We start from the raw sequence: 27447 nt of genomic DNA, 5'->3' as shown, positions 1-27447 counted from the left end.
ACAAAAGCTTGATTTTTTATTTTTTGGAATAGACACCTTAGGGAGTGTAAATGAAAACCACTACATACAATATTTAAATTAATGTTTTAATAGCTGTTTTAATTGGATTAGAGACAGAATTTTATGGAAAGTGGGTTAAATGCATTGCAAAATTACAATGAAAAAACAGCTGAATTTTGTTATCGGATGACTGATAGATTGCTGACGTCGGACATCAGGTCAGTTTTTGATGGGTAGACCACTTTAAGGTTTCCTTCTTCATCCACAACCTTCACTTGTAGTACAGTCAGCTCAGAGGAGGCCGGGTTTGCTGCGGGACCATCTGAAATCACATCTGCCTCTTCATCCGAGCCCACGTCGTCCTTGAATTCAAAGGCTAATTTGTTAAGCTCTGCCATTTTCTGAAATATAAACAAGAATAGTTAGGGGAAAAAAATGCCGTTTTCCATTGCAAAAAGGCTGCAATCAATGCTTAAAGAAATGCTTGTTTAGTGTGAAGTGCCTTTAGAGGAGAAAAACTATGTGAAACCATATGCATTTAAACAGCAGGAGCAGATTCTCTTGGTACTCAGTAATAACACAATTGCTGATGAAAGTCATTTGAATGCACTGACCCAGATGATAACTGATTCAATGTCACTGAAAGTGTGATAATTCAGAGAGTCTTATGTTATCTTATAGTAAAATATTCAGTAGTTATTTGAGCTGTCGTTAAAAAAAGAACATGCGAAAGTGGGACAGGTCATTTGTATCATGAAGGAAATCTCATTGCTGCAATCTAAACCAAATGCTTGGTTTTATCTTCCATGTCACGTTTCACGGTTTTCCATTATGTCAGGTACAGTACTTTTTTTAAATTGCAAAAATTGGAAAATTAAAACAAAAATGCTATAATGTAGGAACATTAATTAAATTAAAAGGACAACCTGACTAATAATATCAGCAGCAGTCAGGGGCTCTGGAACTGCATTTTGTGATGGTGCAATGCCCCCGAGACACTGTACACCAAGTGTGTGTGTGTGACTGCAGAAAGATGAGCTCATTTCTTCCACAAGGGTATCAGCATTCAAAAGCTGTGCAGTCAAATACCATAACAGCGCTAGGGCAGACTCAAATCAGTGCCCCTACTGTACAGCATGTCAGATAGTTCATATAAAATATTGTACATTATTTACAGCATAGCAGTACTAATATAAATCAATATGAAAGTAAAAAACAAAAACAAAAAAACAAGTAGTACTAGAACAGACGCTGCTGGACTGATATTGATATTGATAAAGCATTAATTTAATTAACCTTTTTTGTGAATATCTTGGCTTATTTTGCAAATTTATATTAGGCAGCGGCTATTTGAACTAAGTGCAAATGGCAATTAGATGCTATTTACACTTAGTGAAAATAGCATTTTTTTTGCAAGAGATGCTATTTACACAATGTAAAAGTATCAGTTCTTTGCAATAAGAGTATAAAGTAATTAGGCCATCTATACTTCATATTGGCAGATACTATTTGCACCTCAGTATTTTGTACATTAACAGGATGCAATAATATCATAGAGTGTAAATGATTATATTTATTAAAATTATTAAATGGATGCTGCCTTATTGGGACAATAAAAAACCTCCCTACAACTTCCCCTAACCCTAAAGGCTGATTTATACTTCTGCGTCGAGTGTACGCCATAGCTACGGCGTAGGCTGTGCATAGCACGCGTAGCATACGACGCAGCCTGACGTGCACCTCTTCAAAAATGTAACAACCATAGACTGTAAAAAAAATATGGACGTAGCGTCCGTGACGTCACCCATAGAGTTCTGAACAGCAATTTTGAAGCGAAAATGAGGCCGTGGCCATCTTAGCTGCGCGTCACCGCACGTCACTCCCGGATAACTGAAAATGGGCAAAGAGGCGGGGAGGTGGTTTGAGCTGATATGACTGGTTGCTGAAAACACGCCCGCCTAGCTCGACGTGACCATGTTAGCAGCAAAGGAGCTATCTATCTATCTTAGATACGATCTAAAATATTAATGAAGACAAGTTTTATCATCAGAACGTTCTAAAGGTTTACTGTCAATCTACTGTGTTTTTTAAGATATAGATCCTCCAACACCAGTAACTTAGTGTTGGGTGTGCAAATAACAACATGGAAAATCAAATGGGACTTCATACCTTTATAATGAAATAGAGATCGCGAGATAAATCCAATCTGTGGCACTTGGGTAAAATATGAGTGTCCATTGCAAAACAAAAAAACATGTCACACTTCTTCTGAATGATCTGCTCTCTGTCATCGTTCTTCAAGAAAGGATGCAATCTGAGCTGCGTTTATGTTGTAAAACTGTATACGATCGTATCTAACAAACAAATGAGCCTGTGTCCAAAGTATATATTTTTTCAAAATAGTGCAGCAGTTTAAGTTATAATATCCAAGCAGTGCTGTCGGATTTTGATATCCTCCCGCCATTGTCATTGTAGTAAATCTCACAACCAAAACTTTCAGCCAATGCCACGATCCAACAACGTGTGTTCTGTGTCTCTTCCCCATGCATGCACATCTACACAGACACACATCAGTCTCGAATATTATGCAGCAAGCCATATTTTATAATTGTATAAAATAATCGAGCACAAATACGGCTGAGATGCCAAATTCAGCGGCAGCTGAGGTAACATGACGGCTCACAGACAGCAGCGCAATCTACCTGTCACTCAAGTGACCACGCCCTTAATTATGCAGAACTTTAAGGCTTAATATAATTTAAACGGATAAGTTATAAAAAAATTCACCCCCCTCAGAGTTGTCATGAAGGGCAAAAATAGCAGTATAGACCAAAACCACAATTTGAACCAACTTGTAAACATGTTTTTTTCTGCTATAAACTTGGTCAATTTAACATGGGACTCTATGAGATTCTGCTCTCTTTTGGAGCCTGTCCCTAGCGGCCAGTCGATGAATCGCAGTTTAAGTTACTTCCGTATTGGCTTCACGAGAGAAAGGGGGAGGTTGCCGCTTGGTAACAACGCGTCAATTCTACGCGGACCGCAAGCGCTCTGATTGGTCTGCTAGAACTCCTCCCTCGGGTCAAAAAACTGGCGCGGAGCACTCGGAAAAGAGCGAGCACTTTCAACTTCACTATGAATGAAAAACACTCTGTTTCAGAGGACACATACAGTCAAACTGCAACAAAAGTCATTACCTATTTGCCGCTTCTCTGCCGTTTCTGTTTGTAAGCTTCTCTGACAACGTACATGACGAGCTGCTTCTTCTTCGGCTTTTGTTTTGATACTCAACATGACCGCGGACACTGCCTCCTAGTGGTCTGCATGCACGTCGACGCGGACAACGACGCAGAAGTATAAATGAAAACAGACGCATAGCCTACGGCGCAGAGGCTCCGGCGTAGGTCCGACGCTGAAGTATAAATCAGCCTTTACCCTACCCAATAAACACTTTTAATATTATTAAACACTCGTTCACAGTTTATTTCCACTTTTAGAACATTATTTTCATTTTTATTGAAAATAAATGCGAGCTGGGGAAAAAGTTTTTTTTTTTTTTTTTTTTTTTAAACTTGAGTGGCCCTACTAGACATTGGTGGGCGGAGCTAGTGTTAAGCATTTGCCTACAAGGAATGCTATTTGCACTTAGTGTAAATAGACACTCCGTTTATTATATTACTGTGTTCCTATGTGAATAAACAAAAATGCTAAATTAAATATTTAAAATAAAACAAATGAAAATATGTTAATATAAAATAATACAATTAAATAAAACACTAGTGATATCTTACTATTATTAGTGCATCCATGACATCTTTACAGATCTGCAGACTGGTGGAGCTGGTCACTTCTAAAAACAGCTCTTGTGTGGTCTTCCTTATCTGCAGAGACAGAAGTTTGCTAAAAATTATGTTTGGCAAATGACTTAAAATAAAAATAATAATAATTATAAAGGCATTTTGACAGTTATTCTTTTCTTTTAAATGTCTACACACAGACATTTGCATTGACAAGAATGTATGAATAAGGACAAGAATAAATGATAAATGTCATAAAAACCATATAAAGTCATAAAATCAGTCAAGTCTGATTATGCCATCCACCTTCATCATCAAGACTTAAAATAACCTCTGCACACTTCACTTAATTTGCATAGATTACCTTTGTCCTCTCGCTGTTTGTGATTGGTGGGAATGAGACCACATGATCCTCTGCGTCAACCAAGCAGGGGTAGAGATCTTTCCCATCAAGAAGTTGAAGGTATCTGTGATGAAGAATTTGTTCATGAAATGCTGAATAATAAATAACGCTGAATAATGAGCTCAGTATTTGCACTTCGTGTTCTGTGCAGCCAGTGCAATTACATGGATGAAATTACACCAATTACCCACAACAACATGATAGGTGTCTGACAAACGAGGGATATTTTTCGGATCACTTAGAAAGGGCTTAGATAGTAAACAATGCAGTTAGGGAGCATGACATGGTCCCTTTTTTTTTGCAATTGGAAATAATGTTAAATTTATAAGCTTTAGAAGCACAAAACCTTCTGCATTCTTTTGCTTGAGAGATTGTGCCCTCTACTGTTTCAATATGTACTGCATACAAGTCATTATAATGTTAAATATTTGCAGCTATTAATATTATATAATCAGGCATGCAATACATGTTTTCTTACTTGTGGAGTCCTGAAACGTTTTGTCGTTTTTTCTGTTTTCTCTGTTCATCTGCTTCCTGTTGAAGTTGCTTCAGCAGTTCAGCTGCCTTTATCTCCTTACGACCCAGAGGAACTATCTACACATATTTCCAAAATAAAACAATTCATATATGACAGTATTATCAAAGTACTGTTTTGTAGGCAGGTTTACATGTGGTCGTAATGTTTCAATGAAAATTTGTCAATAATATTTTCATTATGCAGCAAGCAAAGATTTTATGAACACAATAAGGCACTCAAGGACATGGTTTATTGTGAATATAGTCAGCTGAAGGGGTTTCTCTCACTATATCTACAATATAGCATAAAGTGTCTCTTAGCTTATTGCTTAAGCCCGTTCTCTGGCAAATAAATGAAACCATCAATTATGAGAATGAAGCAACGTAACACATCCTATTGTCCTACAGCCTGTGGCCTCTTAGAGAGGTGCCGAATTCACTGTCAACACAAAAGAAACAACAGCGAGAAAAAGGACTGTTCATTTATTATTAAAAACTGAGGATTATGGGACTTCTCTGTGTCATTAGTTAGATGGTGGCTTTGAAACCAGATTCCCACCATTCATAAAAACTGTATCGACAACGGTTATTAAATATTCATTGTTCCTTCATTGTTTGACTGTTATGCAACTAGTAGAGATGCTCTGATTGACGAGTTACGCAACAAACTAGAGAGACATGTATGATTGTGAAAGATCAAGACTGTTTAATTGTGTTGAATTAAGGATTTATACTAAATGTGCATAAGAATATGAGGTATAAACCATAACATGTCAAGCAAAAGAGTGATAAAATGCCTCAGATACCTTCAATGTATCCGGTGACCTGACGTCATACGTCAGAGGAGCCTTTAGTAAGGCCAGGTCATGAGTTGCGATGGTAGCCGTTGTCCTTTTGGCACAAATATCATCATGAAGTTTGGTCTGCAGACAGAATGGTAATACAGGAATATTTATAGAATATATTTAAAATGAATCAGAAACAGACAGAATACATTATGTTTGAGGGATGAGATATTTGTTGAAATCTGTGTCACCTGAGCAACTAGAAATCGCTTGAGTGCACTTCCTTGTCTGAGGTTCATGCCTTTTACAATACAGCACACTATGTATGGCCGGACATCCTTGATTCCTGCAGAAACTTTCACCGTAACAGCTGTGGGTGCTTCGGATGCATGTAGAACTCTCACAATCATCCGATTAAGCTCATCCACTTCCTCTGCCTCTTTTTTCCCTTTCTGCTTCGCAGCGCTTTTCTTCTTGGAGACGTTACGGCCACTGTCAACCTTCTCGCCCACCTCTCCATCCTGCTGCTTGCCTTTGCCTTTTCCCCTCCCTCCTGCCCTCAGGTACTCTAGGACTGATTTGGTCTGGCAACCATTCACCATCTTCTCAAGCCTCTTGTCCTTCAGCTTGTTCCCTTTAAAATTAGTCTCTTTCAGCTTGGGGCAGTCGGCCAACTCGTACGGAAGCTCCTGAAGCTTGTTGCTGGAGAGATCCAAAACCTGAGAAAGTGGGATGCATGAGAAGATGCTGGAGACATTCAACCCTGGCAATTTAAATAATACTAATGCTTATTAATATACAGTCATGTCCAAATATTCTGAGACCACTTGTGAAATGCTTGCATTTTCCATTATTTTCTAATTTAATTATTTAGATATTTTAAATTCAATAAAAAAGTACAATTAAATTTTATTTATATATATAATATATATATATATATATATATATATATATATATATGCGCACACCACCTACACCACCATATATATAATACACTACCTAAAAAAAAAAAAAATAAATAAAAAAAAAAATCACACAACTGACTACTTAAATTTAAAAATAGGTCTAAAATAGTGGAATGCTTCTATTTAACTGAAGACTGGAGCAATGGCTGATGAAAATTCAGCTTTGCAAAACAAAGATTTTTAAAAACAATATTTTAAAGTATATTAAAAAAAGAAAACCATTATTTTAAATTGTAATATTATTTCACATTATTACTGTTTTTTCTGTATTTTTGATCAAATAAATGCAGGCTTGATGAACATAAGAAACTTTTTAAAAAACATAAAAAAATTTGACCGGTGTGTGTAAAAATAAATAAATAAATAAATAAATAAAAAATACTAAAAAAAAAAAAAAAAAAAAAAAAAAAAAAAAAAAAATATATATATATATATATATATATATATATATATATATATATATATATATATATATATATATATATATATATATATATATATATTTTTTTTTTTTTTTTTTTTTTTTTTTTTTTGAGAACACCACCTACAATCTTTAGAATTACTTCTAAAAATCACAATTGATTATTGATATTTAATGAGATGGTTTAATAAATACACCCATTTAATATTCTTTTCTAATTTAATTTTAAAAAATTACAAATTATAGGCCTATTATCAGCATAAAAATGAATAAAAATATATTAAAATGTTTCCATAAAAATAAATAAATAAATAAATAAATACATACATACATACATACATACATAATAATAATAATAATAATAGGAAATTGTGTTTTACTTTAGTACATAATATACCCCCTTCACTCTTGGAATTGTTTTCAAAATCACAACTAATTACAATTTGTATTTAATGAACCATTTACATATTCAATTCAAAGACAGTATAATTTCAAGTGGATTTCACTAACAAATGAAACGCACCTTCAGAGCAGGCAGGTTATGAACTTGACTGCTCAGCTCCTCTATCGCGTTTTCTGATGCAATAATGCTGCTGAGGAGCTCCAGCTTGGAGCACCATAAGTCTTCTGGGAGCCGTGAGAGCGCATTTTTGGACACATTGATGCTGGCGAGCTTCACACATTTGCTCAGACCATCCGGCAGAGCAGTGATGGTGTTGCAGCTGACATTTAAAGTGTTGAGCTCGCTCAATGCACAGATCTCCTCGGGCAAAGCCTGCAGCTGGTTGACAGACAAATCCAGGACCTTTATCGTCTTCAGATCACCGATGCTTTTTGGGACTGAAGTGAGCTTGTTCCTGCAGAGGATGAGACTCTGTAGATGAGACAGATGTCTGATGTTTTCGTGGATCTCATGTAAACTGGGACATTGACTGATCTCCAGGTAGTTCAGGAGCGAGAGTGAATAAAGTCGCGCGTGAAGTCCGCCGCTGTCCTGGATCTTTTTATCAATCGCTGAACCCTGAAGCACGAGCTCACGTCTATTCTCCTTTTCTGCTTTTTCTATTTCTGGCCAAATATTCAGTGAGCTGTTCTCTTCGGCCATGCTGTCCAACGTAACCCCGAACGTGAATACAACCCGGAAGCGTTCAAGTAGATGCCGTTTTTATTATTTATTTATCAGTTTTCTCTTAAATTTTAATTAACTTTATAAGCATTGGAATTTTAAAGGAACATTTCATATTACATATTTTTTTATTTTTCATAAATTTTACATGCTGACTTAAGGTAATACACCGTCTCTCATAAGACTCATTCTAAAAAAACTACAAGTAACAGCATCCCGTTCTGGAGTTTTGGTTCACTCGAGTGACTCGAATCTTTTGAATCCGTTCGTATAAAAGATTTGTTTACTGATCTTTACGTCATAATCCAATTGGTGGTGAAGTGGATTTTTTATGTCTCTGTGTGTGTGCGTGTTGGGTTGGATTTTTTTGTCACTACAATAAATACTCCACGGGAGATAAGTACTTCAAACAGACAATGAAGTGAACAAGCGAGAACGAGAACGATTCGTTCACCTAAATGATTCATTCAGAATCACCGGATTCATTCAAGACCGAAAAAACAACTCGCGCATGCGCACAGGTCTCAGTTGTCAAACGGTGGTTATGGAGATGAACGTAGGCAACTGCTATATTTGGGTAAACGTATTTGAAATTCCTTCTGGCAAATAGTGAATATTAAGAACGAATTATTCTGAACTGTATGTGGTTAACGTGTGATTTGTGATAAAGATTCTCATTCCTGTTTTGGAAGAGTTGGAACCGAAATGTTACTGTTTGATTAGCTAACTTACATTGCACGCTAACGCTAAATTCTTTACATAACTATCATTGTTATGATTAAGGCCCTTCATAAAATGCAGCAAACCTTAGAAAACATTTGCAATATTTAACTGATATTAATGTGTTACAACAGATATTTAGCAATGTGGAAACTTCATGGAGTATTTTCTAGCTACAAATGCGTACATACATTTCATTGTTATTGTAAAATTAATAGTTCATTTTATAAACGTTATCTTTATGGGGGGGGTTTTTCTCGGCCCAAAGATGGCTTAATTCCAGAGATAATTATTTACTCTAAACTCCCTGCTGAAAAATCCAGCATAAACCAGCATATATATATGTGTTGGGAGTTAGCATATATATATGTGTCATATATATATGAGTTGTTGGGGTGTTGGGAGTTATTTAAATGTGTCAGAGTGATCTTAAACATCATGTTCTGTTCATATCCCTTATTAGAGCTCAGGAACGGGATGCCTCATAAGATAGGCTTTACTGTGATCAGCTGGTCTGGTCATGAAGGAAACTACAGTGCCAAAAAGCTGATGGTCCATGCACCCACCATCACTGGTTGGAAATCCACCAGGTAAATGAATTTTATATTAGTTATGTACGGATATATTTTATATTTGCATCTATTTTAGTTAGGATTAGTTTGAAAGACAAAGTTATTTTGATTAATATGAACTATTAAGGCTATTTAATAGCTGATAATAATGGTTGCTTTTACCAAAGGGTACAGTTTTGAAGGAATATTTAATTTTAAGTTGCAATTATTTTGTGTAGGTTCTGTCCATTTCCTCAGGAAATCATTCTGCAGTTGGTGGAAAGATGTCGCATAAGGAAACTCCAGCTACTGGCCCATCAGTATCTGATCCCGTCCAAGATCGAGTTCCACATAGGAGATAAACTGCCAGAGTCCAGCTCGCATCAGCAGGATCATATTCTCCATAGATTGGGGTAAGGAAAGATTTAAACGTTCTGGTTCTCTGTTCTGGTCACTATCAAAGTATAATGTGATCAGTAAGACTGTATTGAATGTGCTGTGTTGTTCAGGTATGTGTCTCTGTCTGACAATGAGAAGACTGGTTTCAGAGCCAGAGAGCTGAAGTCAGTTCATGTTGATGCTGTTGGGTCTTACCTGAAGCTCACATTTCACAGTAACCATGTTAATCAATACAACATTTATAATCAGGTACAAACAGATTCATAGGTAGATTTGTTTACTGTAATTATATCATTGTCATCTCACATTCTTTCCTATATTCTAGGTTGCATTGGTGGCTCTAAATATTTTGGGTGACCCTGTGGATGGAAATGATATTGGGACAGCAGTAAGTAACTGTTTGTTTATAGGATTGTTCTCTTTACATCCCCCAGGTGGCGATAAATTACTGTTAAGAATGATTTAGCAGAGAGTTTGGACCAATAGTTTATTTGATGTTTCAGCCTGGAATGTTCAGCTTTACTTACAATGATTTTTAGAGACTTTTCCTCATTAGGCAGTACAACCAAACAAATTTAACAATGCTTTCTGATTTCTGAATCTGATTTCTTTTTTTTTTTCCTTCTTATTCTTCTTTTTTCTTAACTGTGGCTTGTTCAGTTGTGGTATTTACCAGAGACACTGACAAATGTTGTGAATGATTCCTTAATGTTTGGCTGAGCATTTGGATCATTGTGATTCATCATTCAGAACTGAATCGAGAATACTTTTGAATTCTAGTTTAGCTCCTGAATTTGATTTAGACTGCAAACAGGATGATGATTTTAATTTGAGAAAGTACAATTTAAATGGTACAAAATGTTAATTTACTCACAAACTGGGGGTATGTCCATAAACATTAATGTCAAATAATCAAAATTAAATGACACCTATAGAAATGTGTATTAAATTTGTGTATTATATTTTAATTTATATATTATAATTTAATTTTAAATTAATTAGTTTGACCTAAATAATTTACTTAAAGTTTTCGTTTTCTGAAACGATAATGAATTTAGAGAAAACAATGTGGTGGACATTATTTGCTGATAATAGCAAAACAAAATTATAAATTATGTAAAATAAAATGTTTTTTTTTTTTTTTTCAAAAAATGTCTAATAAGTTGAAATGAAAGGGATAGTTCACCCCAAAATGAAAAATCTGTCATCATTTACTCCTCAAGTTGTTCAAAACCTGTATGAATTTCTTTCTTCTGCTGAACACACAAAAAAAGATAGTTTGAAGAATGTTGGTAACCAGACAGTTAATAGGCTCCATTGACTTCCATAGTATATTTATTCTCCATACTATGGAGGTCAATGGGGCCCATCAACAGTTAAGCTACCCATATTCTTCAAAATATCTTCTTTTGTGTTCAGAAGACAGAAGTTCATACAGGTTTTGAACAACCTGAAGGTGAGTAAATGATGACAGATTTTTCATTTTTGGGTGAACTATTCCTCTAAGTAAGTAATGATTTTTTTGTTGTTGTTGTTTTGACTAATGAAATTCCTCGGTTTGCAATTGCAAACCATTTGCTGTCATTCCAGTTCAGATTCCAGTTCAACATGCCATGGCTAATTAAATTTAATTTCTAACCTGTGAATTGAAAGAGAGACAATGATTAGATACAGGTTCTGCCTAACCCTAATTTGGATGCTTTATTACAACATACCAACCACAATAGAACTGTCATTCTTAATACTTGTATGCATCAGTTTTTTTTGTGCCTTGAGGTTTAAATATTAATTTAACATTTAAATACATCAATACATCTTACATCAATAGCACCTGATGAGCATTTCTGTGTATAAGTGTGTTGTGTTTCTTGAGCGGGTCTAATGGTTTGTGCTCAGTGTTGGAATGTGAATCTGTGTAATATGAGCCTGAGCTCCATAAGCAGAGATCACTCATCAATATATCTGCATCACCATAACTCTCAGCCCTCCCCCATCTCCTATTCACTCACTCCTACCCCCCCCCCCTTCTTTGTTTCTCATGCTCTCTTTCTCCTCTTTCTCCTCTTACTCTCACCTTGCCCCCCCCCCCCCCCCTTTTTTTTTTTCCTCTATGACTTCCTCTCTCTCTCGTCCTCTCCCACCTTGCTAACAATCTCTGCATTGTTAATCTCTAATCCCTCTCTCTCTCTGTCCAGGCTGGAGTCTCTTTGTGTTATCCAGGACTCTGGTGATAATACGTTTTGGTTCACAGGCAGAAATCAAGATTTTTAACCTTTGTTTGTTGGAAAGATAATAATAGTCCAAAGACATTGGTTGGATCACAGGATGTGATGTGTTATTTACATTTGCCTGTATAAGTGAAATGTACATAAACACTCTGACCTTTGTTTGTGGTTTGTTAAAGTTTTAAAATGCTTTCTCATGTTCCCACCAAGGCTGTATTTATTTGGTCAACAATACTATTGTGAAATATTATTACAATTTTAAAATGACTTTTTTTTAGGTTAATATATTATAAAGTTTTATTTATTCTCTTATCATATGATGATAAAGCTGACTTTTCAGCAGCCATTACTTAATGTCACATGATCCTTCAGAAATCATTCTAATATGCTGATTTGTTGCTCAAGGAACATTTCGTATGGTTATAAATTTAAAACATTTGTTCCACTTAATATTTTTGTGGAAACCATTGGTTTTTTAATGCATAGAAAGTTCAAAAGAACAGCATTTATTTGAAATAGAAATTATTTATAACAATGTAAACATCTTTAGATCAGTCACTTTTGATCAGTCTAATGCATCCTTGCTGAATAAAAGTATTATTTAAAAAAAAAAAAGAAAATCTAACTGACCCCAAACTTTTGAACAATAGTGAATTTGTTTTTAATAAAACACTTTTTTCCCTGTTTCTTGTTTTTGTCCCAGCTAAACAGAGATCAGGTGATTGATCAATATCTAAACAACAGCCAACACAGCTCAGCATTGGATGGCACATACACTGGGTAAAAGCTGATGCTGTATTGCATTACAATAAATGTATGCATGCAGTCCTCTGTCTTTCTCTTGGGTTTACTCTTTTTATCTTGCAGGCTCTCGAGTTATAAATGTGAATCTATCTCGCCCCTCGATGACTTGGCGTTTGACATGTATCAAGACCCTGAGGTGGCACATATCATTCGGCTGCTGGACCAGAAAAAACAGGACATGGTTCGGGAGGAAAGATTTGATCTGGCCAAAAAGCTTAAACAAGCTATTGCAGACCTGCAAAAGGTAATTGTATTTGCCTTATTTGTCTGACATGTCTTGTACGTGTAGTTTAATAATATGTTACACATTAAATCTCAGATAAGTGTTTAACAACCTTTTCATATTTTCTCTCTCTTTTTCTGTTTAGGTGGGCGAACGTTTGGGCCGGTATGATGTGGAGAAACACAGTGCCATAGAACGAGAGGACTATGACATAGCCAAGCAGAAAAAGGAACAAATGGAGGCTTACAGGCTCACAGTCTACCAGCAGCTGGAGCTTCACAACCTGCTGGACATCAGTCAAGTAAACATCCATCCATTCATCCATCCAGTCACATAAACTGTACCATTCAAAAGTTTGGGGTCAATACATTTTTCAGTAAGAAAATTAATACTTTAATTAAGCAAGATTGCATTACATTGATCAAAAGTGCCAGTAAAGACATTTACCATGTTACAAAAAATATATTTCAAATAAATTATCAATTTTAATTTATCGAGGAATCCTTAAAAATCCTTGAAAAATGTATCATGGTTTTAACAAATATTAAGCAGCATAACTGTTTTCAACATTTAATATAATAAAAGTTTCTTGAGCACCAAATCACCATATTAAAATGATTTCTAAAGAATCATGTTACACTGAAGACTAGGCTGCTAAAAATAATTTAGCTTTACGTACATCGTAATACATTAAAATAGAAACAGTTATTTTAAATTGTAATTATATTTCCCAATATAACTGTTTTTACTGAATATTTGATTAAATAAACTACTTTCAAAAACAAACATTTGACCCTAAACTTTGGAATGGAAGTTTATGTCCATCCATCCATCCATCCATCCATCCATCACACTTCGCAGAAGTCAATTAATGACTTCATTCCAGTGTGTCTCTCTTAATTTTTTTTCTGCATTTAATACACGAATAATGCAACTCTTGTGTTGTGAAGGCCCCCAGCTCCAGTGAGATTAGTACTCTGATATGGCAGTTTCCCAGCTGAATAGTGATTGTGCTGGTTCTCCTGATATCAGGTGCATGCTTCTTACTCGTCTGAGGCCAGGAGACATACTTATAAAGCAGACAATGAATGACTTGGAAAGTCATAGAGTGCTCTGTTTATGTGTGACCACCGTTTCATGCTGACTTTAAGCGAGCCTGTATTCCGACAGACCTTTATCTGTTCTGTAAGATTGCCCCCCCACCCCCAAAAATCAATATCTGAAAGAAATCTAGTTTTTAAAATTTGTTGCCTTTTTAATAATTTCAGACATATTTATCTTTTTTCTTTTGTTAAGTAACTTTAATTAAATAATTAAAATGCAATTTTTGTTGTTGTTGTTTTAGATTCACAGAATTTCTGAGCTTTCCAACTCTGAATTTCCCTCTCCACATGCTGGGACACAGAAACACGTGCCTCATCCAGCAGACTCACCAACAAAGAGGAGACAAGGACAACATGTGAAGGAGACAAATGAGCCAGACATTTCAAAACCAGCTAGCCCCAAACACACAGTCGCCCCAACACCCCTCTCTCCTCCTCACGCTTCTAAGATTGATGTAAGTCTTGATGTACACTGATTTAACAGCCATAAGAGAAAATAAGAGTCTGATCTGCTTTTCCCCATTCATTAATATATCTTTCTACAGATACTAGTTTTATGGGTACCTTCTGCTATAATCCTCAGTCACATTTATCTGCTTTAATGAAATGCTGCTTCTCGTTCTTTCCACCAGTATAGCTCCTCTTCACCAGTGCCATAATCCAGCTCCATCTTCACTGACACAAGGCTCTTTGTAGATTTATTATCGGAGCATGTGTGTGGCTTAACATGCTTGTCAGGGATTTGCGTTAGCTAGAGTTTTACGTTTCAACATTTAATTAAAGGGTTTAAAGGTGAAGTGTGTAATTTCTGTGCTACTAGCACAGTACTGTCCCTAACCTTGCCAGAAGTCGAAATATCTGGGTGTGTTTACACAATGCTGGAAAAACTTTGCAAACCTCTTCATTTACAGTGAATTAGCTTTCTCTGAATTTAAGCACTCTATTATATGTATACACTGCCATTCAAACGTTTGGGGTGATTACACGTGTTGTCATTGATAAATAAGAAATTGTGAGCCTAATCTTTCAGAAATATTCAGGTCACACCAAGCGCGTTTTTGCTGTTAAAAACGTGAGATGCAGGTAGTGGAATGACAAAAAGCGTGAGGTTTAGAAACGCCATTTTAACTTGAGTGCCACGTTTTTAGAATGCTATGTCATGTGCGAGTCACAGGTGCAAAGGTTAAAGATGTGTTTAGATTGAAAAACAATGGAAAAAATGCACAGTGAAATGGAAAAACATGTTCTGCGTGAACAGTGCGCCTTTACCACTGCATGCCTCAAAGCTGTCACTTCAGCTTACATTTTTGTTTTCCTGCAGGTCATTCTGTCAATTAGTTTTGAAATAACTTGTAAGATGAGAACACAGTTTGTAAAAGTAAATTATGGGATTTACATTTAAATTCATGACAGGTGTGCAGGGATGACAGGTGCATCTGTTTTTCAAGTGTAAAGTAAACCCTTGAGGTCTTTACCTCACAGTAAAGTATTATATTTCTGCTTATGAAAGAAAGTACAAACATATTTTTGGCATTTCATTCTGTTCTTAACACTGAACCAATTATTTTTTCATGACTTAAAGGGGCTATATGTAAGATTTTTACTTTAATAAAGCATAAAAAGAAACCTACATGTTTCTCAGAAAAACAATGCTACAGCCAGATATTCTACTTTGAAATGTGCGTTCCGTGTCGGAATGTCTTTGTTTTGGTCTGTGTGAAACTGCGTGTTGCCAGTTTATCCAATAGTATTTCAACATCACAGGTTGCCAGTTGGCGCGTATTGCAGCCATGGAAACGAGCAAACAAACTGGGTCAGAGAATCGCAGATTCTAACCCAACCTAAAAAGCCTCTGCTGCATCCATCTAAAAATCTCTATGAATGACAGCATATTAAAACAACTCATAATAATAATCAACTCATCAGCTTACAGTGTGTAAGTCTCCTCAGCTTTCATTGTCAATTGCGCAATTGTCCTTGGCCACCTGCGTCTTTGAACGAAGGGGCGGGGCAAACAATATTTTGAATTTGGACTGCAGTACCTATTTCGACCACTGGGTGTCATTCCTACATAGAGCCCCTTTAAAGGGTTAGTTCACCCAAAAATGACATTTCTGTAATTAAAGGGTTAGTTCACACAAAGATGAAAATGTCGTTCCACACCTATAAGACCTTTGTTCATCTTTGGAAAACAAATTAAGTTATTTTTCGTGAAATCCGAGAGGTATATGACTTGTCCATAGACAGCAATATAACCACCACTTTCAAGTTCCAGAAAGGTACTAAAGACATCGTTAAAGAAGTCGACGTAACTGCAGTGGTTCAACCTGAATGTTATGAAGCAACGAGAATACTTTTTGTGCGCAAAAACAAAACAAAAATAATGACTTTATTCAACGATTTTTCCTCTTCCCTGTCAATCTGTTACACAGTTGGTGCATTGAACGCATTGCAGAGCTTCTGTGTTTACGTCCGAAAGTGGGCTTAGTATTGGCCGAGGCTGTGTTCATGTGAGCACCACGACACGTGCATGTGATGCTGACGCAGGAGCCGGCCAATAATGAGTCGGCATTTTGACATAGAACCTGGAAGGGCTGGACGTAAACAGCATAGTTAATGACAGAAGTTTCATTTTTGGGTGAACTAATCCTTTAATAAGTACTGCTAATGTTTTGTATATATGAATTCATGACATTTTTTTCTATGGGGACTTTAAGACCCTTCTTTATATGAAACATAATGACTAAATAGCATGTTTGTGTGTTTTCACAGATCAGCTCCCTTCCTTATGATGAGAGGCCTTTACCTGCACTTAGGAAGAGGTTGAGTGATCAACCAGTCAGTGAGAATGACGAGATGCCTCCTCAGACAGACACAAGCACTCCACATAGCCCTGGGTCCTCAGGACAACCAGAACCACTCACAGAGAAAGCTCAGAGAGAGGCCAGTCTGCCCATTGAGATCTATGGAGACTCTCTGGTAAGACACACAACATTTACAGCTTCCAGTTGGTTGATTTGATCAGTTTGTTTCCATAACATGGGGCTTAATGTTTCATTCACAAATTGTACTGATCTAATTCTTAATCTGAAGTTAAATTGGTTTGGAAGAACATAAGGTTGAGTAAATTGTGGGAGGGTGAATTATCCCTTTTAAGTATTTAACATCTCACTGAGATGTCCGTCTATAACTGTTGTTTACAGTCTCACAGCACTGGGAAAACTCTATATGACAAAAGTCAAAAGGTCAGCTGGTTTATTCCGTTTGTATGCCGTTTCTGGAATGTGATCCTCATGTTGTCTTTGGTTGTCTGTCCTTCCAAGGTGGCAGGGGCCTATTCAAAGACGTGGTCTTACAGGGAGGATGCTTTGCTGACTGTCTACAAGAAACTGATGGAGGTTCCACCCGGTACCCCAAAAGCAGAACTACGGAGCATGACAAGAGCAGCTGTGTTCCTCTGCAAGAAAGCGCTCACAGATAAAGTGTCATCTGTACGAGAACTCTCGCTCTTATCTTTATTTTACCCTTTTCTCTGATTTTATCGCCCTCTTACTTTGTTTCTCAGACTCTCCTTCTCTCTTTCTTTCTCTCACCCTCTCTTTCTAATTTCTCTCATGTTCCCTTCTTTTCAGTTTCATTTCAGGCTAAAGACAGAACGGCACCATCAGCACAACTGATAGTCGTGACTGTTTAGCAGGTGTCGTGTTCTGTCTAGTATTGTGGATTATCTGTAGAAGTGATACAGCAACAAATGTAGTATAAAGCCTGGCTTATCTCTCCAAAGAGTGAACTGCAATAGAGCTGATTTTCTGCTAATGTTGGGTATGAGAAGGAGGAGATGGACCACTTGTTGAAGAACGAATGGGAGATTTGGGCAAATCGTAATGCTCATAGAGAAATTGGAGTTCCTTACAATTAAACAGGCTAATTTCCTTTTTTGATTGAGGCATTGTCTGCTTTTTTCCATTAGAACTTGCACCCTCATTACCTGGATGTGCCTAAAAAATGTGTTTACTTTGAAAATGAATTTTAATTTGTGTTAATCTTGGCCAAAAAATATCACTCACATTCGCTTGGATTATATGAATTGGTTTTGTTGTGTATCTTTATTGGATACTATAACATTAAATTGTTTAAAGGTGCCCTAGAACTTTTTTTTAAAAGATGTAATATAAGTCTAAGGTGTCCCCTGAATGTGTCTGTGAAGTTTCAGCTCAAAATACCCCATAGATTTTTTTTTAATTCATTTTTTTAACTGCCTATTTTGGGGCATAATTAGAAATGAGCCGATTCAGGGTGTGTGGCCCTTTAAATCTCGTGCTGTTAAAGCTGTCTACACTGTTGGAGAGATTTATAAAGAATGAAGTTGTGTTTATGCATTATACAGACTGCAAGTGTTTAAAAATGAAAATAGCGACGGCTCTTGTCTCTGTGAATACAGTAAGAAACGATGGTAACTTTAACCACATTTAACAGTACATTAGCAAAATGCTAACGAAACATTTAGAAAGACAATTTACAAATATCACTAAAAATATCATGTTATCATGAATCATGTCAGTTATTATTGCTCCATCTGCCATTTTTTGCTATTGTCCTTGCTTGCTTACCTAGTCTGTTGATTCAGCTGTGCACATCCAGACGTTAATACTGGCTGCTCTTGTGTAATGCCTCGATCATGGTCTGGCATATGCAAATATTGGGGGCGTACACCCCGACTGTTACGTAACAGTCGGTGTTATGTTGAGATTCGCCTGTTCTTCGGAGGTCTTTTAAACAAATGAGATTTATATAAGAAGGAGGAAACAATGGAGTTTGAGACTCACTGTATGTCTTTTCCATGTACTGAACTCTTGTTATTTAACTATGCCGAGGTAAATTAAATTTTTGAATCTAGGGCACCTTTAAACTGAATTTTAAAACTGACAATCTGACCCTTTCTGATACAAGTGAAGGTCTACTAAAGAAAATATCTGTCACACAGAACTGTCTTCTAACAACTTTTTACCTCAGTGGTAAATTTACCAGTATTTTTTCTTTGTAACAGTGACACATATATAAAATATTCTTTACAAGAATAAGCAACCAAAACGAAAATGAGCAACACAATGATGAACTGTTTTTTATAAATATGCATGGACAAAACAGCTTAATGTCATAGGCACAAAACCATATACTTTAAATTAAATTAAAAATAAATAATTAGAAGTGTTGCATACTGTAAAATAAATTTTGAATCCTGTATATGAGGCTGTTTTAAAAAATGTAGTTTACTGTTCATTTTTGCACTAACCTCAGTCTCAATGATCATTAAAAGGTTTTGAACAGTTTGGCATGAGTAGAGTGCATTGAGTTTAACATGTTGATTAATGAACCTTTACCTTTTTTTGTATGCAAAAGTTCACTCTATAGGCCTTGGGCATTCTCAAAGCACATGCATGTTTGTGTTTGTGACGTGACAGCTGTGTTTTATCATACTGTCAGTCCTTGGATAAATCACTTGAAGTAAAAGTCATGGCCTTTCAGGGTTTCATTCTAAACTGTTTTAAATGGTTGTACTGAGAGTCTGAACAATGTGCCCACTGCTGGGCACATTCCAGTGACCCTCTCCCCGTGGTTATTTAGTTAAACTAACACAGCACAGCATTTAACTGTGTGCTTAAGCAGACCTGTTGATGTTACTCTGCGCCATGTGTTGTTGTAAAGGTCTCAGGCGGTTTCTCACACGGCTTCTGTGTGTAATTGCACCTTAACTGAAATTCTGAGGAAAAATGGTTCCATATGGCTCTCAAATTAAACATGCAATTTTAATGAATACATTTCAAAATCTAATATTCAAGATTTTCTTTGGTTAGATCATTTGTCATTTGTAATGGGTAAATGTGACTATTGAATATAAACCTTGCATGTGAATTTTATTATGTAAAGTAACAACTGTCTCTGTTTGTGTCGCATTTTAGGTATTTCTTGCATCTCTGAATCTGCTTCGAATGATTCTGAGTGAGTTTATTCCCAACCATCAGCTGGGCAAATCTGAGATCAGTCACTGTGTGGAACAGACTTGGAATAATCTTCTCTCTAGGACGGGAGACTCAACCCTGAGACTCAGAACACTAGCTGTCACCTTTATACAGGTCAGTACAGACTTTTGAAATACTTAAAATACTATCTGTATACATCTGTAGTGAAGCGAATCCTGCAGCTATTGAGATCATTGAGTGTGAGGGGAAAAATCCACTGAAAAAATGTCTCTATTTGGCATTCTATTATGACCTGACTTCTTCATAGATGACTGGGAGTGAATACTGTCTGAAGTAATTGCATACACTGGTGGCCTTTTGAAGTGAACTCACCCGTAAACTGGAATTTTTAAATGTATTTGTTGGTTTCTTGTAAGCATGAATGGAGATCTTTTACTGTAACCCTGCTGTGAGATTTCCTCATTTCAATGTACCATATTTTTTCTGATACAATTTTATAAACCAGTCTTGCCACAGAATGCTTTAAAGACTTTTAAGGAGTTATGGCTTTCCATCCATGTTTATTAGCTTTGCTGTCTTCTTCATTCTATTGTACTTCTAAAAGTTGACAAAATCATCCTTTAGCAGGTTTAGCTGTACATTTAAAATTGAATTTATAAACAAAAATATTGAACTATTACATTCAGGGGCATGTCTGAAACTTTCATTCAATTAAAGGCTTTCTAGAATGGAAAAAAGTCACCTCTCGCTAAGTACAATTTGCTTATGAAACAAAAAGTTGTAAAATATGGTTCATCGTTTAAATGCACTTTAAAAGATTTTCGATTTTGTCTGACAAAAAAATGTCATGCAAATGCTTTAGGCAAATTTTTTTAGTCCTTCAAATATTCAATTACACATTTTGTCTTGCATACTTGGGCACATAGTTGAGGACTCAATTATGTAAAACCTGCTGTATCTCCATTATAAAAATGAGCATGTAAATGTAAGTAGCATGTTATTGTTAACCACTAACAGATAATACATAACCAGTGTTACAACCACTGTTTACATCCACTTTTATCAGACTCATAATTTTATGATTTATGACAAGCTGGCGCTTCAGAATGTTTCCCAGGTACTGTTGAATTTCAAAATCTAATATTCAAGATTTTCTTTGGTTAGATCATTTGTCAGAAACATGTTTCCCAGGTAGTTTGATTTGTTCTGGTTAAGATCATGTGAGGCAAGGCTATTAGCTCAGCCTTGCCTCACATGATCTTAACCAGAACAAATGATCTTGTCACAGTCATCATGTTCTATCTGATAAGAATTGGGATATTTTAGTTTTCTTGGAAGCAGAAGATGTTTTACCTTTTTGTTGTTCATTACAATAAAATCAGCAAACCATTTAGCATTAAAATAAAACTGTGTTTAAGTTACAAAATGTTTCTTGTTTGAAAATTACTTTCATAAAGAGCATTGTTGGTTTCTTCTGATTTGGCCAAGCATGAGTATTTCTTGTTTTGTGTTCTCATGACCACAATTAATTTTCTCTCTCTCTCTAAAAGATCACATTTAATGGTCACATTTAATCATAATTATTTAAAAATCATGCTCTAACGAAACCATGTAGAAATACTGGCCCCTCAAGTTGGCTGGCATTGAAACGAACCACATGTTTAAAGTCACTTTAGTGTGCACAACAATTAAGTTGTAGCATTCCTGCTCAAGTTTTGGAGAGTGATCCATCACTGACAGACACTGTTGTGTTGTTGATGGACAGGTTCTGTCTCTGCCAGCATTGTTTGGGAAAACTTTGTTGTATTTCTGCTCTATATAAATAAAGACATTTGTGACTCATGCTTCTGGATGGTGGAAAAAGTACGTCAAAAACCTCATCTTCTCATGAATAATTTAAAAAATGTACTCTGATACCATAGAATATTATAAATGATACAATCTAACATAATGTCGACTCAAATCATAATCACTGATTATTGATTAAAGTTCTTGATATGTACCTAACATTCTTAAAATATCAACCTCAACCTTCCTATAAATAACACATTGTTATTGCAATCTCTCTTGGCAATACATATCAGTTCATTTCTTGGAAAAATGTCTTTTTAGCGTGTCTTTAAGGGCGTCCACAGTGACGAGATGTCAGTTTGTCAGACAAATTTCAGCAGAATGTAACATTATACAACTGAAATCAATCTGAAGTAATGTGATCACCAATGAGAGTTCACATATGATTTCTCTTGTGTCTGATTCTGTCATCCAGTGTAGGCAAGACAGAGGGGCAGTTAACTGTGAGCAATTTTCCGATACTATATTATTTATCAAAAACTAAATTGTCCAGAAAATGTCGGAAGTCTTGGGAAAGTTTGATTCATCCATTGACATTTTTAGCAGCAGAAAAACTGATACATTGTCAAGTGGACTGGCATCTTATTTTTGTGTGCATTACTCATTTGTGGTCAGATGTTCAGTGGTTGTGTTAGTTGTTAGAGCAACTAGAATTAGGAACGCTTAAAACCAAAACATTACATTAACCTTGTGACCTCAAGCAATAAAAAAAAAACATTTTATATAAAAATAAATATAAATATTTAGTCATTTTTACACTGAGCAGACTGGTTTTGATTGCAGTATCTTTTAAGGAATTTTTTAAATGCGTAAGAAACTGTTTGTGTTTTGAAACTTCTGACTTTTGGGTGTGTTTGCAGGAAATGGCTTCATTTAAGGAGGTGAGAGCCCTGCAGGCGGTTCCTTTAGAACTCGTCAAGCCCATGCAGAGCAGTGTACCCGCTAGACTGGCACTGAGCAGACTGGAACTGTTGGAGAAGCTTCTAGAACAGCTGGGCACCAAGAACTCTGGCTTCACTCTCGACAACGTCATGGGGGTACTGGCCCAACTTCTTCTCTTTCTGAGGAGATGATCTCACTGGGTGTCAACCCAATGGCTCTCTACTCAGTCAAGCTGTGTTCTTAAAGTTTAAAGCTGCAGCTTAAAAAAAACTTCTTTAAAATAGTAGTTTAAAAACTGCAAATGGCTGGTTAGATTTATCGACCACGTTACATTAATTATGTGCTAGTCTGAGACTAAACACACCTGCTGGCTTTAGGTGCCAGCTGTGGTGGTGAACGTTTGTAGTTGGGTACATGACATGTACAAACCTAAACTGTGATTTAGCCTCTAAGACCACACAAATATTTAATATTTAACCTTTGTGTTGGGATTTGAAGGTTAATTTCATTCTCAGAGCTATCATTAAGATTCCTGAGGGTTTCATTAGACTGAAACAAAGTGGCCTTTGTATGGCAGAGTGGGTGTATTCTACCCTATGTAATATCTGTTTACGCACAAGGGCTGTTCTGACAGCCAGTTGCATATCCATGGCATAGTTTAAGTGGGTCATCAATGCACTTTCTCATTCGCTCTCTGTCCCCGCAGTTAGTTATGCAAAGCTGTTTTGCTGTTTGAAATCGTACTTCCTTATGGTCTTTTTTGCTTCAGTGTTTTCTCTTTTTGTATATTTGCAATGCAAACTTGTGACACTACTGCAACAGAGACTGTGAAATTTCACATGGATCTGCTGTGTGCACTGTGAGGTTTGCGTCTGTGTTCCGGTTGCATTAAAACAACAGCTACTGATTTTGTGTTAGCTTGGAAATGCACTTGGGTGGCCTGAATTCTCATTTTCGTCCACATGGTCTAGCTAGAAGGGTAAGGGTAATTTATCAGCCAAAGTTAGAGATTTAAGTTAGAGATTTTTGCCAAAATTCACCAAATTCGTGCTGAATTTTAATATTGGTCATTTATTGTTACCTGCCATAACATGACATTAATTATCAGCTTATCTATATCGGCCAGAATTTTAGTATTGTTGCATCCCTATTATAGAATTTATGGACTGGATATTAAAGTGGTAGTTAGCCCAAAAAATCTGAATTTTCTCATAATTTTTTTTTGCCCTCATGTATGACATTCTTTCTTTTATAAAAGCTGTTATATGACCTCAAAAGACTTGGAATATCACACATGAGCATATCCACTTGTGGATTTTTTCCATACCTTTTTGGAGCTGGACAGATGCTGGTCACTGTAGGGTTTTGTTGTATATGAATAAAAGCAGCCTGGATTTTCTATAGACAAGTAATACAGATTTGGAACATCCTGAGGAGTAAGAGATTTTTTTATTTTTTTTGTTTATTTTTTTTTTGTAAACTATTTCTTTAAGAGATACTATTTCAAAAATGCCAATGAATCAGCTCCCATTGGATCCTTCTGTTAGTTCGGCCCTTTTTATTGGTGATCTCCCACAAAACGGGTTGCTATAGGTTACACACAGGGATGGCTGCTAAATGCCTCCTGCCTGCTGGTTTCCTGGGATATGAGATGGGCTTCAGGGCACAGCAGAGAGGCGATTGAGTTTCTTTTAATTAAAATGAGCCTGGGAGCACATGAATGGGATCTGTGTATAGAAAAGGGGAGAGAGAAAAGTGAGAGACAAATATTTTTAATGTAATAACTAGAGTTCATATACAGCCTTTGCTTCACACATTGTAAAACCGATATGTAAAACATATTTGAACAAAATATTATAGGCTATGTTTAATTTTTTTTTCAGTATGTAAAAATTGGTTGGTTTGTTGACATACATTACTGTTCAGAAATTTGGGGTAGGTAAGATTTTTAAAAAGTCTTTTATGCTCTCCAAAATACAGTAAAAACAGTAACCGTTAAAATAACTGTTTTCTATTTTTCTATTTTTTTAAAACTGTAATTTATTCCTTTGATGGCAAAGCTGAATTTTAAATGATCCTTCAGAAATCATTCTAATATGCTGATTTGGTGCTTAAACATTTCTTATTATACATTTTTTTTTTAGGATTCTTTGATGAATATAAAGTTCAAAAGAACTATTTATTTAAAATATGTTTATGTAATAGTGTAAAAGTGTTTTACTGTCACTTTTGATCAATTTTACACATTGTAGCTGAATAAAAGTATTAATTTCTTTCTTTTGAACAAACATTCTTACTGACCCCAAACTTTTCAAAGATATTTTATCAATTCTACAATCACTTTACTGTATTTAAATGAATTATTAATTAAATATACTTGTGTGTGATGTATGTTGTGTTAGTTTCTGGCAGGTGGATTGGAGCACAGCGCCGCCTCAGTGCGTGAGCTCTCCGTGAGAGTCGTCCAGGCTATGTACAGTCTTCACGGAAAAGCGGTTATGAATTATCTTCCACCTGATGACACCAGCACACGTAAAAACGTCCTCTACAAAAACCTTTTCGACTCGCTCACCAAGTTAGACGGAAACAACATCAATATGCAGGTAAAACCGGTCTGGAGAGCATTATCAGCGTTGAGTTACATCATTTAAAAGCTTGGAATGTTTGTGCGTGGGATACTGCATTCAGTTTAAAGAGTCCCTCTGTCTGTCTTTACTTCAGAAGCCAAAAAAAGTGTCAGAACGGGAAGATGGTGAGAGAGAGAAAGAAGAAATCAGGAGCTTACAGGAGCAGCTTGCAGTGCTGAAGGAGATCAGTGTAGGTTGAGTGGCCAGAGGTAGCCTAATCTATCTCTTCTTTGTTTTTAATGCTCTCACACAAAATGGCCTCCTTTACGGCTGGCATTAAAGGTGAACTATGTAAGATTTTTTTATGTTAAAATACAAGTTTATTGTTCATTGACTACTATTAGTATGGCATTCGTAGGATTATAACCCCTAAAAGTATAAACGTTGAGTCCCCCAGGCACCATCAAAACATTGAGAGCGGTCTGCTAGGATCTGTCAGTCTTTTTCCAGCTCAATATATAGCGAAAGTTTTAGGCATGGCTACTGTAGCAGGTGGAGCCACAGGGTGTTTAGCCGGTGTGGGACCATTGCTTGCACGTAACATGGGAAAACACTTTAAGCTTCGGTTACAGAAGTGCAAGCCAAAAATCATTCTATTTAGATTCAACATGTCATGAACACGTCAAAGTGAATGAGACTTGGATAGCTGCAGGTTATAGTGGGCTTGCCGAAAGGTACACAATGCTACAACATAAACTAACCCCTAACCCTACCCCACTCCCTAACAGGCAGCTTTCACAACCAATTGTAAAGACCTTTCCAATTGCACGCCCATTACTCTGACGTGCAGATACCCACAGTTGAAGCAAATTAATCATTATGATGCTACGCGCTACAGTGGACACTTCAGTATAATACAGCATCATCATGCACTCGTTCAGAAAGACGAATGTACCACTTTATAATGTTTACTTGCACCTGGTGCAGATACGTTATATGCATTTATTATAAGCAAGACGCTCGTGTTCGCTTACAGTGTGTTAGCTGACTCAATTGCTTACTCATGACACATAGCAATAAAGCTAAAAGTATTCCTAATATGTTGGACCTTTTATTGAAAGTAGCATTCTTTTGCCTGTTGAGACATGCCTTCACAAGCACCTGTAAGAGCTGTTTTTGTGATATTTGAGGAAGCACAACGCACAAAACGGGGCGTTTGCGAGTTTGTTTGAAAATATGCTTTATTTTTGTAATTCCACTAGGTGCCACTAGTGTGGCAGAATCTACATACTTCACCTTTAACATTTCTGTATCTGAAAGTTCTTTAGCTGGATTGCATGTGCACCTAGACTGAATAGTTATAGAGTGCGCTTGTCCCTTTTGGCCAACAGATGTGCAAATAGATAAATCCATAAATGCATTAAAGATGTGAATCTGTGTTTTAGGAGAAAGGAAAGGAAAATACCAAAGAACCTGAGAAAAAAGCTGAGAAGGCGGCCAAATCAGGTGTGTGTTAACTGGTGTATGTGCGTGCTGCTTACATAATGTAACTGTCTTTGTGAACCCTTTAAGTAAAGATCAATTAAAAATCTATATAATTGCAGCAGACACTGCAAATCATGCACAAGCTAGTCTATCCACCATCCACCTATCAAGAAATGTTGATACTATCTTGATTTGTTCATGTTTTTGTTTTGGAACTTAACAGCAGGATTGTGTCACTATGTAAAACAGTGAGGATTCATCATTTTTACTTATAGCATTCTGTCTGAAGGCTCAATTCTGATTGGCTGGGAGGTGTGCAGTAAAACTATTTAAAGGATTAGTCCACTTTTAAATACACTTTTCCTGATAAATTTACTCACCCCCGTGTCATCCAAGATGTTCATGTCTTTCTCTCTTCAGTCTAAAAGAAATGAAGAAAACATTCCAGGATTTTTCTCCTTACAGTGGATTTCAATGGCTACCAACAGGTTGAAGGTCAAAATTACAGTTTCAGTGCAGCTTCAAGGGCTTTAAACGATTCCAGATGAGTAATAAGGGTCTTATCTAGCGAATCGATCGGTCATTTTCGAAAAAAATACAATCGTTTATGCTTTATAAACAAAATATCGCCTTGAACGTACTT

At 36.2% G+C, this 27447-nt stretch overlaps 2 protein-coding genes across 4 annotated transcripts in view; one reads left to right on the top strand and one right to left on the bottom strand.

Moving 5' to 3' along the window:
* Positions 1–72: 72 nt before the first annotated feature.
* On the bottom strand, positions 73–8032 carry lrrc47 (leucine rich repeat containing 47). Its single transcript, XM_048209029.1, has 7 exons — positions 7411–8032; positions 5753–6220; positions 5523–5639; positions 4679–4794; positions 4162–4264; positions 3792–3881; positions 73–401 (listed from the first exon to the last, which is right to left on the bottom strand). The coding sequence occupies exons 1-7, from the start codon at positions 7990–7992 to the stop codon at positions 180–182; spliced, it is 1698 nt and encodes a 565-aa protein (XP_048064986.1). The 5' UTR covers positions 7993–8032; the 3' UTR covers positions 73–179.
* Positions 8033–8423: 391 nt separating this feature from the next.
* The window catches only part of cep104 (centrosomal protein 104), a 32494-nt gene continuing 13470 nt past the window's right edge, over positions 8424–27447 (top strand). For 2 of the 3 annotated variants that reach the window (XM_048209026.1, XM_048209025.1), the window contains exons 1-16: positions 8426–8590; positions 9197–9323; positions 9524–9697; positions 9794–9932; positions 10009–10071; positions 12612–12688; positions 12776–12956; positions 13081–13236; positions 14281–14493; positions 16811–17017; positions 17362–17529; positions 19999–20172; positions 22731–22907; positions 25155–25355; positions 25474–25569; positions 26765–26825. In XM_048209026.1, the coding sequence (XP_048064983.1) occupies positions 9211–9323; positions 9524–9697; positions 9794–9932; positions 10009–10071; positions 12612–12688; positions 12776–12956; positions 13081–13236; positions 14281–14493; positions 16811–17017; positions 17362–17529; positions 19999–20172; positions 22731–22907; positions 25155–25355; positions 25474–25569; positions 26765–26825 (2200 nt within the window). In that variant the 5' untranslated portion in view covers positions 8426–8590; positions 9197–9210. Of the gene's footprint in view, positions 8591–9196; positions 9324–9523; positions 9698–9793; positions 9933–10008; positions 10072–12611; positions 12689–12775; positions 12957–13080; positions 13237–14280; positions 14494–16810; positions 17018–17361; positions 17530–19998; positions 20173–22730; positions 22908–25154; positions 25356–25473; positions 25570–26764; positions 26826–27447 lie in introns of all 3 variants that reach the window. The other variant, XM_048209027.1, reaches the window with a different exon arrangement.

The sequence above is a fragment of the Megalobrama amblycephala genome, linkage group LG12 (assembly GCF_018812025.1).
Source record: "Megalobrama amblycephala isolate DHTTF-2021 linkage group LG12, ASM1881202v1, whole genome shotgun sequence".
NCBI classification, from domain to species: Eukaryota; Metazoa; Chordata; class Actinopteri; order Cypriniformes; family Xenocyprididae; genus Megalobrama; species Megalobrama amblycephala.
Note: the sequence above shows the minus strand (reverse complement) of the source record. Positions and strands in the feature narration are given on the sequence as shown.